General features: G+C 47.5%; 1 protein-coding gene across 1 annotated transcript; it reads left to right on the top strand.

Annotated features, from left to right (window-relative positions):
* Positions 1-5,712: 5,712 nt before the first annotated feature.
* SLC7A4 (solute carrier family 7 member 4) lies at positions 5,713-16,225 on the top strand. The gene is made up of 4 exons (XM_054995782.1): positions 5,713-6,694; positions 7,145-7,824; positions 8,772-8,880; positions 12,424-16,225. Exons 1-4 carry the CDS (start codon positions 5,713-5,715, stop codon positions 12,618-12,620), a joined length of 1,968 nt encoding a protein of 655 aa, XP_054851757.1. The 3' UTR covers positions 12,621-16,225.
* Positions 16,226-17,237: the final 1,012 nt, after the last annotated feature.

The following is a 17,237-nucleotide window of genomic DNA, read 5'->3' as shown; positions in this document are numbered from 1 at the left end:
CCTGGAGACTGTTGACTGTTTTCAGATCCTGGTCTGGAGTCTGGAACATGACCAGAGTACCTTTTCCTTACACTGTTCAGTAACCACAGTTTTTTTTTTAAAAAAATTCATTATCAATATGCTTTTTGCATTGCAGTTTTGTAAGCAAGCGGGGCAGGTCACTGTTCCCAAGGAGCTTCCAGTCTAAAATAGTTGGAGAGACTACAGCTGGAGGGAGTGGATATGTACCTGTGTAATTACCATGTGTGTTGTTCATCTGGCATGGGCCTTTCAGGCTCTGGTGCCTGTCTGAAGACAAATGAACCACCAAGTACAGCCTGCCATGGTCCCCTGTTTGTATGCAGCCCCACACCAAGGCACGCCTGTGGTCAGATCCAAGCTTCCCTGTAGTTCCACTGGCAGACTTTAATTCTGAGTGCAGGTGGTCCCTCTAAAACTTCTACTCCTTTCATTGCATTTCATTTGCTTTGAAGATAACCTGGACACTGCAGCTGGTCCAAAATGTGGCAGCCAGATTAGCTAATGAGGACATATGTTATCCATTTTAAAACCGCTATATTGGCTGCCAGTTTGCTTCCAAATTCATTTGAATTGTGCTGGTTATGTTCTTTAAAGCCCTTCACATATTGGGGCCTGTCTCCTCCCATATGTTCCTGGGTACCAACGCTGGTCTTCAGGCTGCCACCTGCTGGCTGTTCCCCCACTTTGGGTGGCCTGGCATCAGCTGGAGATGAGGCCTTTCCCATCATGGCTCCCATTCTGTGGAATGGGCCCCCTGAAAAGGTGAGGGGAGCCCCATAATCGAGGCCTTAAAGAAGTGCTGCAAGTGCCTTTTTGCCAGGGCATTGACGGGGTATGAATGGGTATCTTTCTTTCTTTGAAGTAGGCGGGAGGTGTTCAGGTTTTTAAATTCTATTTCGTTTTAATTTGTAATGTTTTGACCTTTTGTAAACTGTCTTGAGCTAAAAGGAAAGATGGAGTATAAATGTTTTAATAAATAGATATCAGTGGAGAAGACAGCTGAGCTGCTGTAAATTTGGTGGCCACCACTGTTAGCCTCCAGGTACCCTAGTTAGAATGGGAAACTTTCAAAAGAAAGAATGAGAACAGTTTTGAAAATCAGCAGGAATCAGCCTTCCCCAAGCAAGAACATGGATGTTACAGAGAAAAGAGGATCACCGCCTTTGTTTGTGGTACAAAGGAAGATGAATGCAAGCATAATCCATAATGGCCGTCCTGCTTTGCATCTGGCATCTGAGGGATCCCACCTTTGAATATGGAGGTTCCATTTAATACCATGCCCAATAGACACTGGTAGATTTCTCCACATTCTGCGGATTTGTCTCAGGGTTTTCATAGCCCTTTAAGCTAGCCACCAAACCACCACGCGTCTCATGCCCACATAGCACAACAGTCAAAAGCCAAAGCTGTCATTTCACCAGTTTCTACAGGAAAAAGCTGTTGGGTTTCTGCCAGTTCAGCTCGGAAAAATGCCCGAGGAGGGGCGGCAACCCTGCACAGGGAAGGAGAGAAGAAAGGAGCGCTTCTCTTGGGGGTGTTGGGCCAGGTCCGAGTGCTGCCCGCCTCCTTCTCGGCGGCTTTTGGTGCCGGAGCATCCTCCCGCCCGCCTTCTCTGCCCCGGGAGCCACCTATGGATGCGCTGGGCAGCTGCTTCCCCCTCCCTCCCTGCCTGCATGTTTAAATAAGCAGGCCGTGACGCAGCGCTGTCAGGCGAGGGTAGGCAAGGCCCGGTGTGCAGCGGGCATCAGCCGGAGGCTGGCCACCCAGGCAGGTAAGCAGGGCCCCGGCGGCTGCGGCGGGCGGGGGCTCTGGGGCCCGGGCCGGCCTCTCCGTGGCTCCCCTTCCCCCTGTTCTCTCGTCTCCGCACGCAGAGAGCGGACGGCCCGCCCTTTCGAAGCAGGGCTGGGCCACCTGCCCGGGCCCGCCGCCAGCTGCAGGTGCCCGGCTTAGCCCTTGCGAAAGCAGCCTGGCCGCAGCCTGGGCGCTCCTCGGCGAGCCCTCCGCCTTTGGGTCCCGGCGGGAGCTGTCCGGGCGGGGCGCGTGCTGATTCGGCCTCCCACCCTCCTCCCGGCGGCGCAAGCCTGGGCCGAGCGCGGGCCCAAGAAACAGACCCCCCCCCCCCCACACACACACACACACCCGCTCCCCGCAGCCCCTCGGCTGCAAGAACTGCTGCTCCGAAATGTGCCCCTTGGGCAACCCCCTGCCAGGCTTCGCTTAACCCGCATTCGCGGCCTCTTCAGAGGGCCTGGCTCGAGGGAATGTAGGGAAATGTAGCCCCGAAACGGGTTTGGGGCGGCATGCGGGGGGACTGGGCTTCTGGGCATGTGCAGGGTTCCAGTCCCTCAACTGAAGGCCCGAAGGCGCCTCTGGGATGGGGAGGGGCCTTGCAGGAGGGAAAGGTCCCAGGTCCCCAGGGATTTCAACCCCCTCACCTGTCTCCTTCGGAAAATAAGCCCTGCCCACCCCACTGCCCTTATTAGGAAGGGGCCCGGCTGACTCCCCCGGCTGAAACTGCCCCTGAGCGCTCGGGATACTTGGATGTCCGAGGTGGGGAACTAGTGCCCCCCACCCCATTTAACATGGGCATGTTGTCATTCTTCCTTCCCTCCACCCACCCCCACACCGGCAGAGCTCTCCCTCCTGACAACAACCTCCAGCTGTTCCTCCTACCTCTTTCCAGTGAAAGGGGTTTCTCCCTGTATGTGCTGGAGAAATCCCTGGGGCAAAGAGGAGGCAGGTCCTCTTTTTAAGAGACAACTTTTCATATTTTTAATGCAGGGGAAGGGGAGAGTGCAGCAAGGATCAAAATCTTGCTCCTGAGCATTTATTTAAGATGAAATGGTCAAAAGAGCAATTCATTTTCAGAGCAGTTTTAATACCCTGTACTGACCAGTCATGTAGATTCTGCAAAGGCATAGCCGCCTGTGGTCTGAAATGGAAGTCCTGCCCCTTCCCCGTGATGCCCTTGTCCTTTTGTCTCCCCTCACTGTATCTGGGGATGGAGAAGCTCTTTCTCGGTTTTACCAGATGCTCCTAGATCCACATTTTGAGATTAGTAATTGACTCATCGGTCCTTCAGAAAACAATAGAATAAAACAGTATGTGACATATAAGAAAAGTAAAAACAGAAATGAGAAAAAAATAGAAATTAGAGAAATTAGAAAACAATGCCATAGGAACAAGATATTGCACACAATGAATAATGCTATAAACTATAGACCTTGTCCCTTGGTAAAAGTGTCGTCCTGAGCAAACTCAATTTTACTACAGCTCTTTTACCTTGATAAAATACTCTCCTGAACAATTCCATTTTACACATTCTTTGGAATGATAGAAATGTGGGAGCCTTCATGATCAGGCCAGTCCACAAAGCGGGAGCCACAATAGAGAACTCTTGGGTACGGGCAACTGCTGATCTTGCTTGTCTCATTCCGGACACTAATTATAGCCCTGCTTTCCTGATACAGGCCCCAAAGCAATCCCTACCTCTACTTCTGTTTTGGTGAGATGTGGTCTTAAAATGTTATGCCTTAGGATTCTCCTTCCGTGAGTTTCAAGCCACCCACCCCTTTCCAGAGGCTCTAGAAATTAGTTTTCAGAAGGAAAGAGAAGCAGGCTAGCGATCAGGCATTAAAATGCATACAGAGGAACACTAAAGGAGAAATTATAAGCAGGCCTACTCAGCAGCACATTTCATTTTATTCAACAAGGCTTACTCCAAGTCTGCAGTCCAAGGTGCCATGCAGAGCCAAAACACACGTTAAGAAATACCTAGGTTCAGCACGTGTTCTCTTACCTCAAGGTTTGCCGGGATCTGTAGGAGTCCTGGAAGCTTAAAGTAGGTGTCCTGGAAGCTTAAAGATCTGTAAGGGTCCTGGAAGCTTAAAGTCCTGGAAGCTTAAAGGATCTGTAAGCGTCCTGGAAGCTTAAAGGCGTCCTGGAAGCTTAAAGCTTAAAATACAGGCGCCTGTATTTCCCTTGCTGCTCTGTAAATGCTAAACTTTAAGCTTCCAGGACTCCTACAGATCCCAGCAAACCTTGAGGTAAGAGAACACGTGCTGAACCTAGGTATTTCTTAACGTGTGTTTTGGCTCTAAGTGGCAGCTGCTTGTGAAGCAGAACGTGCTTCTAAAATGTTCTGAACAGGTCATTTAAAAAAATCACTTAAATGGGTAGGGCAGGACAGGCCCTTGAAAAGGACATAATTTCAGCATAAAGAAAACTCTGCAGTGGAGGGGGGAGGTCCTTCTGGCAGTGATACCCTAAGAAAAGGGGTATCAGAAGCACAGGCAGCTGTTTTTGTTTTTACTGCACTAAAAGGTGTGGAGGAGAGCTACTCCTAAGTAGCAAAAGTCTGCAACCTACATGGCTCAGATATAGAACCAAATAAAGATCTTTAAATGAAATCTTTAAATTAAGGTACATTGGAGGGGTCACTCGTATGCGAAAGGGAATGGCAGGCAAAGATTTTTATGGGACTAAAATACTTCTTGGAGACACTTTACAGACAGGACATTTGACAGAGGTGAAGAGTTGCCAGTAATCCAAGAGCAAGCCATGCCCAGATTTATGCCAGGGCTCAAAAAACAATCATACAGGGTGTTCCTGTATATATATTTATTATTCATTGGGAGACCTTGCATGTGCCACCTTCCTAATAAAGAACTCACAGCCACCAGTTATGTTAGAGCTGTATGTTTCCAGCAAGGCTTCCTTATGCTAGCTTTCTGTTGATCACTAGCTCTGAATTTTTCTGATTTGAGTCTTTAATTGTAAAAAGTTGCCGACCTCTGCCAGTTTTCAAAGGACTTGAGATCCTGGAAGTGGGTCTTTAAGGAGGAGAGCAAGATGCTAGCAGTTACGGAACTGATGGGGAGAGGGGATTCCTCTGATATGAGTGGTGCAGCTCCTTCTGAACATCTTGGGTAGCCTCACTAAGAGACTCGGGAATCCTCCTTCATCACAGATGTGCATGTAGCGGAGAGAGAGCGGAGGCAACAGCAGGCACACACACACCCTTTTGGGCCAGAACCCAGCTCCAGTTCAGGACCTGCCCCCCTTCCAACTTTTCTTATTCTAATTGTTTGGCCTTTTTAAAAGTATGTAAACCACTTTGAGTTGAAGATCAGCATATAAATACATTGAGTGACCGGTGACACGCTGGATGTATACGCAGAGGTATTCCCTTCTTTATTTTGATTGTGCAGATGTCCAGAGAGACCCTTGATATCAGAACAGGTTCTAGGGCTGAGACCCTGATGAAAGTGAATCTTAAGTGAGCCAAAATGCCTCTCCACCTGCCTGACCACATGCTTACAAAAACTTTCCATAAAGTAAAGGAGGCCTATCCTACCAGTGGGCCTTTTTAGCTAAACCTGTTCTACAGGCACCTTTAGCACAGTACACTTTGTTCACTTCCCTCCAGTGCAGGTAAAATCTCCCAGTGCCGTTGCTTGGTGGAGGCTGAGGGTCGCTTCTCTCCATTTTACAGCTGCTTCATTGGTGCCCCAACCAGTATTTTTGCTCCAAGCCACTGTTTAGGTGCTGGTATAACTGGATCAGTACTGGTCGGCCATTTATACGACTGTTCTCTTCCTTGTTAGATTTCAAGTAGATGACTCAGGAGCGAGTGTTCTGCCCTCCTACTGTTTGTGCTGAAGGACAGGCCCTCCCCCTTTCCCTTCCAAGATGGTGAGCCGGCTGCCTCGCTCAGCGGACCTGACCCGCTTCTGTCAGAAGCTTAACCGAGTGAAGACTCTGGAGGATGACATGATGGAGACTACCTTCAACCGATGCCTGACCACTGTTGACTTGACACTTTTAGGCATCGGGGGTATGGTGGGCTCTGGTTTGTATGTGCTCACTGGCACCGTCGCCAAGGATACTGCGGGACCTGCCATCGTGATCTCCTTTCTCATTGCTAGCTTTGCCTCACTGCTGGCTGCGCTCTGCTACGCTGAGTTTGGCGCTCGTGTGCCCAAGACGGGCTCTGCATACATGTTCACATACATCTCTGTGGGTGAGATTTGGGCCTTCCTCATTGGCTGGAATGTCATTCTCGAGTACATGATAGGCGGGGCAGCAGTTGCTAGAGCATGGAGTGGCTACCTGGACTCCATATTTGATCACAAAATCAAGACCTTCACCGAGACCCATGTTGGCACCTGGAATATCCCATTCCTGGCACACTACCCAGACTTCTTGGCATCAGGCATTCTGCTCTTAGCAACAGCCTTCATCTCCTTTGGAGCGCGAGTCTCATCCTGGCTCAATCATGTCTTCTCTGCTATCAGCATGGGAGTTATCCTCTTCATCCTCGTGATGGGATTCATCCTGGCTAGGCCCCAAAACTGGGGGGCAGCCGAAGGAGGATTTGCCCCCTTTGGCATCTCGGGCATCATGGCTGGGACAGCCACATGCTTTTATGCCTTTGTGGGCTTTGATGTCATAGCTGCATCTAGTGAGGAGGCCAGGAACCCTCAGAAAGCTGTTCCCAGAGCGATTGCCATCTCATTGGCCCTCGCCACAGGGGCTTACGTCCTGGTCTCCATGGTGTTGACACTGATGGTGCCTTGGCACACCTTGGACCCTGACTCTGCCCTAGCTGATGCCTTTTACCGAAGGGGTTACTCTTGGGCTGGCTTCATTGTGGCTGCTGGGTCCATTTGTGGTGAGTATGGGTCGAGGCCCAGAGTTTGGGCTTTCCTAAATCTAATTTAGCCTCTCCTCACCTGCGCTGCCACCTGAGGCCTGAATCTCCCTCCCTTATTGCCACCCTGTCAGCTGTTGGCTGTTTCCCCTCTCTTCCTCATTCAATGTAGAGCAGGAAAATAAAGGCTATCACCCTTTTTGTTTACACATTGCAAAAGCCATTGACCCTGCTGTTGCCTTGTCAACCGATGGGTGCTCAGCCCCAAGACTGAATAGAGCCAAGCTGTCGAGGGGGCATTTGTGTGTGAGAGAGAGTGTGGGACTTCTCTTTGTGTTCTGAACCAGCAAACAGCTCTTATGTTCTGCCACAATGACACAGGGTTTGTCCCTCTTCATTCCAGGCAGCTCTGAAGAGAGAAGGGTGAGTGGGTGGTCCTTCTGAACATGTGCCTGTACTGTTTCTTTCCAGCAATGAACACAGTTCTCCTCAGCAACCTCTTCTCTCTGCCCCGGATTGTCTATGCCATGGCTGAGGACGGGCTCTTTTTCCAGGTGTTCTCACGCGTACACCCCCGCACGCAGGTCCCTGTGGTGGCCATTGTGGTGTTCGGCATTCTCATGTCTGTGCTGGCCCTCATCTTTGACTTGGAAGCCCTCGTTCAGTTCCTGTCCATTGGCACCCTCTTGGCCTACACCTTTGTGGCAGCCAGTGTCATTGTTCTGCGCTTCCAGCGGGTGAAGTCCCAGGCTCCCAACCCACCTTCCGAGAATGAAATTGTCCCACCGACATCTGCAGAGACCATTGGTGCCAGTGAACCAAAAGAGTATGAATCTTTCTCTGACAAACTGAACTTGGTAGGCAAGGAAAAAGCAAAAAGCCAGCGGGAACCAGGGCAGCTCAAGGCTGTCTTTGACCCCTACTTGGACTTCCTCAGTGATTTCTACCCTGGAGAAGTGGTCACCGTGGCTGTTATCATCCTCATGGTGTCATCCCTCTGCTTATGCTCCATCCTGGTGTTTGGGAAGAACCAACTCCACCTGCCTACCTGGAGCTACACCTTGCTGATCGTCCTGTTCAGCTTGGCCTTTGTCTTCAGCCTGGTCCTCATTGCGGTTCACGAGCAGCAAAAGTCCAGCCAGACGTTCCAGGTAACTGGGACCAAAGCCTGATAAGGGATTTGCAAGATATCTGACCCTCAAGATTTTGCAGGGCTCCCATTCCCTGGGTTCATTAGTAGGAAAGCAAAGGTGGGATGCTCATGGTGCAGTCTGCAAAGCAGCATCGATTCCCCAGAAAGGAACGACATCCCCAAGAGAAAGCCCCACTCCTTGCAGCTTCAAAAGCACAGACTTTGGTCTTCTTCATTGGTTGCTTTCCAGCTGCTGAACTGTTTTCTTCAAGGAAAAATTACAAGACCGTCTAACGAAATCACCACTTCAAATCAGCCTTCTCTTGGAGCAGCACCCGGCATCATGTTATTGGTGAACTGAATGGAAGTCTATAAATATTGAAAATCACGCCAGATTATCTTCCATCTTTGAAAAAGGCTCTGGAAACGGGACCCCAACCAGTCATCCCGTCAGATGGTTGTTTTCATCTGCATGCTACTTGACCTATCTTGAATCTGCAACCATATGACCAACAAACTGTATATTGTGGAGTTGTACTGAATAGTATTGGTTGTGGACATTGTTTCCATCTTTGCATTGCACCAGCACTTTATGGGTCTATGAGAAGAGGACTGTATAAAATAATATATGTATTTAAATAGAAACTGCAATTAATTGAATGGCAATTGATACGATAAAATACTTTTGAAGTGGTGATTTCATTAGACGGTCTTGTAATCTTTCCTTTTTAATTCTACTCAAGACCCTCTTTGTTTGTTACGAACTGTTTTCTTCAGCAAATGAACCATGTCCCTATTCCAGTAGGGAGTAGCCCTCAGATATCAAAAGCCATTCTCCTTGGGAAATAGTCATGTTGCATTTCTAAAGAAGAGACTTAGAACAACAACCAGGGACTTCCACCTTCTTTCAGCCCGAAGTGGTCTAGCTTGCCCATCTCACCCTGGGTCTCCTCTCTTCCTCTTTAGCTACCCCTGGTACCATTGACCCCGGCCCTGAGCATCCTTCTCAACATCTACCTCATGCTGAAACTCAACTACATGACTTGGCTGCGCTTCTCTGTCTGGCTGATTGCAGGTAAGTTTGGGAGTGGTTTGAAAATGAGACAGAACTAGGGAGTGCTCCACAAAGCCCATGAAAAATTACCTGTGGCGATTCCCCATCACTGGGTAGCAGCTCATTAGTGAGGGACGGTGGTGGGAGGAAACTTTTCTACTGGGGTCCTCAAGAGGCAAGCTGGGAGCAGTATGGGAGACTGGCCCGAGGAGGCATAGATGTCTCCCATACTGCTCCCAGCTTGCCTCTTGAGGACCCCAGTAGAAAAGTTTCCTCCCACCACCGTCCCTCACTAATGAGCTGCTACCCAGTGATGCCATCATCCCCACCCTTCTGGAGTTGCTGGAACAAGCAGGGCAGCCCAAACAAAACCAGGACTCAGCCCCTCTTGTCTGAATTCAATTAAAAGCAAGTGGAAGCCTCTTTCGGATTTACTTGCAAATTTTTACCAGCACTTGGGGTTGGGGGGATCTTGTGTCACTGGCATGCCCGGTGGTTTGACCAGGTGGCCAGGGAAAGGCATGGTCTCCTCCAGCTGGAATTAAAGGGTTTTTTTCCATATCAGTGTGTTATATGGGTTGTTTATGACTCCCAGTGTTCTAGTTTGTTAGCCCTTGGATGTTGTCTGCTGAGCTGAATATCTTTCTTAGCACATATGGCTCACTGAGCATTTTCCTCTTGTATGGTGAAGCAGAGTATTTTGTCTGGAGCCCTTTTAAGCTGACAGCCTGCAGAGGTTGTCCTTTATTTCTGGAACCCAGGCTGGGGGTGGAGGGTGCTCCTTTATAATCACTGAGGACAAAATGCTTTTTCATATGCTGATTGGGTCTATCTGCCTGGGACCTGAGTAGATGGTTAACAAACACTTCCTGAAGTCGGCTAGGTGGCTTACTTTTGTCTTCAGTTAGAGCTGCTGTGCTGCTGTTCCTGCTTCTGTCTAGCTAAGGGAATCCTATTGTGTGGGATGTCCTTTGCCACATTGCTCAGCCAGAAAGGCATGCATGTAGGAGGAAAGCTCCCTCAGAAATAAACTAAGCTCCTTCTGTGAATGTCCAGCTTTCATTTTTAAAAAAACATATCCAGTCCTCTTCCTGGTTATATCAGAGGAAATGTGCAACCAGCCTTTCAGCAATTCTCTTGCAAAAGACAAGGAAGGGAAGCTGAAAGGCAGGTGTGCCACTAGACAGTTTACCCTATATTGACCAAACTCATTCTTGTCTGTCTGTTGCAATACCATTTCTCTGTTGTTCCTTTCCTTTTTTCCTTTTTTGTATTTTTCTTCTCCTTAACATCAGCAATGACAAATGAGAGTACTGGGCAGGCAATCTGGCTGACAGCTCGACTTTTGAGGGGGAGCCTTCCCTATTTGCAGTTAAGAAACGGCCCCAGGAGTAAGCTGGGATTGGATTTGTTTGTTTATCATTGCTTGAAAGTCATTTTGCTGCAGCTTGCTTCTATGAAGGAATATTCTCCTGAAAAAGGTTGCAGGTGATCAGTGTGGTTCAAAGCAAGATCCAAAAATTGAAGCTTTTAAGTTCAGCCTCATGAAAAGTTCTAGTCAACTCAAATTCTTGCTCACTGTTTTGTGTCATTTGGTTGGTCCTAATGTATGGTATTACACGGCTTTGGGTTTTGGGGTGCAGGAATATGAGCTTCTGAGCACGGGCACGGGACATAACCGCAACTACGTCTGTACTTGGTATTAGATGAGATTCCTGAATGAGGAATGTATCTTGCAAGCAGTGGAACTCTGGCATCGCGCATTTTTGTACCACAAACCCTGGCCAATTGCCCTCTCTCCACCACCCTGCCTTTCCTAGCCCAACTTTGAACACTGCTGCAGGCTTATTTTCTTCAGCATCTCTTGGGAGAAGAATTTTGGGACATGACTTGCATTAGAAGAGAGCTCATTGCAGGGCTACAGGTAAATCTCTTTTCCATCGGCAGATGACAGGAGCACCGTGTCAGGATTTTATATTTTATGGGTCTTTTCATTTGTCTTTTGGTATTCTCTTAATTCTACATTCCTACTGAAATGTTAATGTTAAAAATGTAAGAAATTACTAGCCAAATATTCAATGAAGCTCCTGAGAAAAGTTCACAGCATTTTCCATTTTGAATAAGTTGTGCTGTATTCGCATGTACCTTTCTGGCCCTGCCATCTTCCCTCTTTCCTCTCCCTAACAGAAACCCTGGTCCAGGTTTTTCAGAATGATACATTTCCAATTCAGCATTATTGTCTCTACTGCAGCTGTTTAGATGCCTCTCTCTATAACTGACCATAGAGACAGCTGAAATGTTATTATTGCCACTATTGAGGTTGTGATTACACATTTGCGAAGTGCAGACATGATTCCGTCAGTTAAAGCTCCACTGGATAGAAATAATCCCTCTTTGCAAGTAGAATATTCATCAGTGGCCACCCTAGAATCTTGAGCCCCAAAATAGGGATTATCAATCTGAAGGCGGGGTCTGGAGTTTGCCTAGAAATACAGCTGATATCCAGATTGCCAAGATCAGTTCCACTGGAGAAAATATCAAATTCAGAGAATGGGCTCTATGGTAGAGTCTAGGAGAAACATAAATCCTAGAGTGGCTACAAAGAGTGGATGCTTTAGGGTTCCTAGGGTAACCATAGGGACTAGATTGTTACTTGTATATACATTAAAGGAAAAGTCTGGTTAGAAATTGGAAGAGGGATGGGACAGCTCTCAGATGGATTTTTCTCTTTAAACTGAGGAAAAACTAAAAGAGGGTTTAGGGAGGGTTTTGTTTTTTTAGGTTGAATGGAACAAAACTGGATAGCAGTCATTTATGTGGTAGTGAGTGCCTTCAAGTCATAGCTGACTTATGGTGACCCCTGCTGAGGTTTTCATGGCAAGAGAATAACAGAGGTGGTTTGCCATTGCCTGCCTCTGCAACTCTGGTCTTCATTTGAGGTCTCCCATCCAATTACTAACCCTGCTTAGCTTCTGAGATCTGACAAGATCAAGCTCACCTGGGCTATCCAGGTCAGGACAGCAGTTAGTTATACCCGCACACATATTTAGGCCCAAAGGGTTAGTATGACATATAAAACATGTACAAACAAAAGCCTACAGGTGAGGTGATGCAAGGTGGGGGGAAAGAAGGGGAAGTGATATGAGATGATAAACATGTTTAAAAGTTGATTTTTGCTGGCAGGAAGTGCTCTCACAGGGAGATGTAGGAGCTTACCTTTGACCGTGACATCCCAGGACATGTTATTATATGTGGAGCTCTCGCCCTTCCTCAAACTCCTTCCTCGTACCACCCCCCAAAGTGCCAGGAATTTACCTCACCAGAGTTGGCAGCCAACCCTAACCCCAAGGAACACTTGGACACTGGACACTTAAACTCCAAATAAATTCAAATTAATAATTTGTAAGTATAATAATTTTGGAGTTACAGGGGATTGTCTGTTTCATATGAACGTAAGATGCCCCTCACTATAAATTACCTAGCTAGGGCTCTGAACAAAGTGGTTTTGGCCTTTGGTGACATGTTTGGTTCTGCTTTTACTCTCACTGTTCCTCTTTGCATTAGGCTTGCTGGTCTACTTTGGGTATGGCATCTGGCACAGCAAAGAGAACCTGCGGGAGGCCCAGGGGCATGCCATCAGTGCTCGCTACGTGGTCTTCCCCAGCAGCAGCCTAGAAGAGACAGTCCAGACAGTTCAACCCAGCACACAGCCATCTCAGGGGTTGGATGAAACAGTAGAAGAGGAAGAAGCAAAGAGATGATGAGGGAAGTCCAACAAGAGGAGACTCTCCCCTGTTCCCACCCAGCCCAGGCCACTGCTCTGTGGAGAACACAGCCCTCATCCAACCCAGCCAGGAAGCCTTTGGGAGTGGCCAGTTACTGTCTGGGGAGCAGAGAGTTTCTTGCGTGTGCGCCTTTCTCCTTGCAAGTCAATTGTTCATTCTCTCCTGTTATCGAGCTTGAAGTTGGGCCTTCATCAGTGGTAGGTTTCTCCCCTTCTGTGACCACATTTGGCAAGAGAACATTTCTTCATCATTCTTCTCTGTTACCTACTTTGTTCATGTTACCTGTATCTGGGATCCTGCTCTAATGTGGAGTTAGAACAACAACTTTTCATTCCTATACCATATTTGGTCAACAGTGGAGGAAAGTGACCCATTTGGGTCCTGTGGCTGTGGTCTGGATTGTGGTTGCAGGCAGACACCTGCTTGCTATTTCATGCCAAGGCAGGCAAAGGGGGCTTTGTCCAGGAGAGGGTTGAGATGCTGGCACCAAAAGTGTGACTAGGTAAGAAGCTTCTCTGAGCTGAGAAAAATCTTTTTCTCTCCACCACAGTCAGCGTTTTTGGTCGGCCGAAATGGCAGTTCTGGATAGCACAAGAAACTGGCTGTTTCCAGACTTTGGGTTGCTCTCCTTTGTGCTCTTTGGGTAGTGTTTGGCTGTTGTTAAAATGAATTTGAGTGTACAGTGCATCCAGTGCACATTTTAACATCATGTTAAAGAAAGCAGCTTCTCCAAGAGCACCATTCCACCATGACCCACTATTTGGGGGCTCTAGAGAGGCTGGAAGGCAGCATGGCAGATAATAATAATAATAATACTCAACTTATATACCACCCTTCAGGACAACTTAACGCCCACTCAGAGAGGTTTACAAAATATGTTATTATTATTCCCACAACAAAACACCCTGTGAGGTGGGTGAGGCTGAGAGAGCTTCAGAGAGCTGTGATTAGCCCAAGGTCACCCAGCTGGCTTCAAGTGGAGGCGTGGGGAATCAAACCCGGCTTTCCATATTAGAGTCCCGTGCTCTTAACCACTGCACCAAACTGGCTCTCAGTTCCTGGTCATTTAAAAGGGGGAGAAGAACTTCCTGGTAGATTAGATCTTAAATCCTGTGGAAGGACTGTACCTTTGGCTCTTCTGCCTGAAGCACCAAAATACCTTGGCCTCATTCTGCACCCAAGGTGCAGCCCTAGTTTCAGAGCCACATCCTAAGGGCACCCCAGCTCTGTTCAGATTTTCTTCCCTTCTCAAAATGTAAGTTGCATATTCCCCAGTTCTCCCTTGTGACCCAGAAACATAAGAGGGAAGTAGCAGTAAGTGTGGCAGTAAGCAAGAACGCCAAATTGGTATGGCCAGATGTTGACTCCCCTCACATTATTTTGTATTTACTTAATTTATACCCCCCGCTTTTCTCCCCAATGGAGATCCAAAGCAACTTACATTGGTTTTTGCTCCTCCATGTTTATCCTCACAGCTCTGAAACAGGTTAGGCTGAGAGTGTGACTGACCTAAGATCATCCAGAAAACATCTCTGGCAGGGGGAATTCGAACCTGGGTCTCCTTGACCCTAGCCTGATACTCTCACCACTATACCACACTGGCAAACAAACCTTCCTGACTGTAGATAGCCTTTCCCCCCTCACTGCCTCCTTACAGCACAGTGCTTGAAGTCATTTTTCACCAGCCTCAAACAGCTTCCTCCTCCTCAGCAGTTCGAAACTGGTGGGCTCCAGACGTCACATAACTGAGGCACACTTTTCCCCCCCTGAACTTAAAACTGAGTTAAATTCTGAAATATGCTTTATAGCCTCCAAAAGATTTACTGTTAGGGTATGCAAGAATTGCCTTCCTTTGGAGAAGCCTGCCCCCATGTCTCTGCATGAAGCACATTATGCTGCATTGCTGGGACTATTATTTAACGACAGCCAGTGGAAGGCCAACAGGCAGGAGGCAGTGCCAAAGCAGCACAGCATACAGAGAGGCACTGGGCTTCCTCATTTTGAGGATGGGAAGGGTCGGAGAAGCCGTTCCTTTTTAAAAATTGATTTATTCTTTGTGGGAGTTACTGAGAGTCTCTCTACATGTTACTAAGTTCCTAGGGATGATCACATGAAACTCATTTCACATGTCCCCCCTCCAACTTTCCATGTACTTGCTCGCACAGTCACACTTCAATTTGCTCTGTGTGCATGTTCAATATCAGTTCCTCCTCAACTGCTAAAAGTATCCCAGTTTCCCCCACCTCCCACTTCAATTCATTGAAATGCAGATCTTGACACTTTCTCACACCTTAAAGTAATGCAAATTGGCCAGTCAAAGGAACCTATAGTGCTTGTTCTGGCAGGGAAAACAGAGATGAACTGGTGCTTTGCCCTCCGGAATCACTTGCAGATGCAATCACTCAAAGGGAGCTCCTGTGAAAGTGGCATTCATGTGCACCAAGCAAGAACAGCCTGCATGTGAATTGAGGACTACACATACAATCCTGCACTTGAGCGTCCCTAGGTACTTAGTAACATGTAGAGAGATGGCTTTTTTAAAGAAGGCTTTATACTGCCATCTACCAGGTTAACACATTACTCAGGGGTTAATATCCTAAAGCGGCACAGGCCCCAGCTCCCAATTCTTCTATAGTACAGCTTGGGCATTCCAGGATAGCCTCCCTGCCCTTATGTGCCTTTCTAACCACTTCCTTCCTCTGTCACCCTTGTTTGCAGATGAGAATCTCTGCTAGTGGCTGAGCATTCACTCTGCTATTTACATAAATTAGAGCACAACAATTCCCACCTGCCACCTCACACACTACTGGCATGTTATCTTAAAAAGTGTGGTTTTGCCAGAGAACTCATATGAGTTGCACTTCTGTGCAGCCAAAGAATTTTCATTTGAGCAGAGCTGTTAAGCTATTTAAGTAGTTGGAACAACTACTTAAATGTTGGAACAGGACATTATTTATCCCTGAAGGAGCTCAATGTGGTGCATCCTGCCTCCATTTTTATCCTCACAAGCCTGTGAGGTGTCTGTGAATGTGCACGAATGACTGGCCTAAAGTGACCAAGTGAGCTTCATGGTTGAGTAGTTTTGAACGGAAGTCTCCTCAGTTCTAGCGTAACAATGTGCCACGCTGGTTCTGCTATCAGCTGTCCTATTTCCCTGTTGCTTGCCTCCTGGAACCTGATCATATTCACCTTCATAGCACAATAAGGAGACCAGATAGCTTCCAGAGAGGGGGAAATGGCAGGGGTTTAGACAGCTGGTTGGAGGAATTACTGAAGACTGCCTAGGTTTCCCACTTGCAGTGTTTTGGAGAGAGAAACCACCCCCAAACCTGTGCTTACTTTCTTCCTCTCAAGTATGGATAAAATGTGGCTGCTCCAGCCTGGTTTTCAGGCGTCCGTGCAGGCAAAAATGTATTGTATATATGTCTGCTGCACAACTGCTGTCTACGGATACCAGGACTGCTGCCCAGACCACGCACGCTGTTTGGCTCAGTGTTCTGATGCTCTATGCTTGCTTCTCATCTGCCACTGGACTCAAAGCAGGCAGGGGGCTACTATCATCTGCCACTCTGTGCAATGGTTTGTTGCAGCTAAGCTGATAAAGGTTTGTTTTTCCTTGTTTTTGGGTTGCTGTGAGTTTTTTCTGCTTACCGCTCACCTCCCTCAGGCCACCCATGGAAAGAGAGCTGTTTGTGGGGCAAGTCAATACAAGCAGAACAGCAACAAAGGATTGCTTCTTGGTGGTCATCCTCAAGCTGACATGGCAGCCATTTTGAAACTCAACTTTTTCTTTTTGCCACAAAATCTCTGACAGGGAAAGGTGGTCCATGCTGTTCTAAGGCAGGATCCTGCACACAGTAACTTAAACACATCCTTAGATGCCAGTATTTTCTTTTTTCATCTTTTCCAAAGGGAAGTTTCCTCCTCACATAAGTTATTAGAGGGATGTCACTTTATACATTCCAGATAGCAGAATGGGGAAGTCCTCTACAGAGGACCAAACAGCTGTTGCCAATCAGGACAGATAACCAGCATGGGTCTGACATGGCACTCAGGTAGTCTTTTTAGCCCTCTGCTGTATTTTTGTGAGGAATACAATATACACTACTCTGCATTTAAGGGAGAATTTTGGCACTTTAACTGCTGATTTCCCTTCAGGCTCCTGTACTTCCTGCCACATGCTCTCTCCCAGATTGAAAAAGGAAGGAAAACTCCTCCTTTCAGAGGACTGCTCCCTTTGTCACCTGTGTATTCTGGCTTCATCCCCACAGATCTCTTTTTGAAGACCTCCAAGGAGAATGTCAACTGCAGCCTATGCAACTGATTCCACTGCCAATGCTTTTAGCATTAGCAAGTTTTCCTAGGATATTTCCACAGAGATGTTTTCTCCAACTTTGGCTACCTTACTGCCTCACTGTTTGCAGGAGCATGTACATGGCATTATCCTCTATTCATCCAGTTTCCATGTTTCTTCTGACATTGTTGCAATCTTTTCCCAACCTATTTAGAAACAGAGACAAGGTCATCTAGTCCAACCCCTTGCATAATATTTTGGTATAATTTTGTTTGGAAAGATCACAATCAAAATGCCTT

The sequence above is a fragment of the Eublepharis macularius genome, chromosome 13 (genome assembly GCF_028583425.1).
Source record: "Eublepharis macularius isolate TG4126 chromosome 13, MPM_Emac_v1.0, whole genome shotgun sequence".
NCBI lineage: Eukaryota > Metazoa > Chordata > Lepidosauria > Squamata > Eublepharidae > Eublepharis > Eublepharis macularius.
Note: the sequence above shows the minus strand (reverse complement) of the source record. Positions and strands in the feature narration are given on the sequence as shown.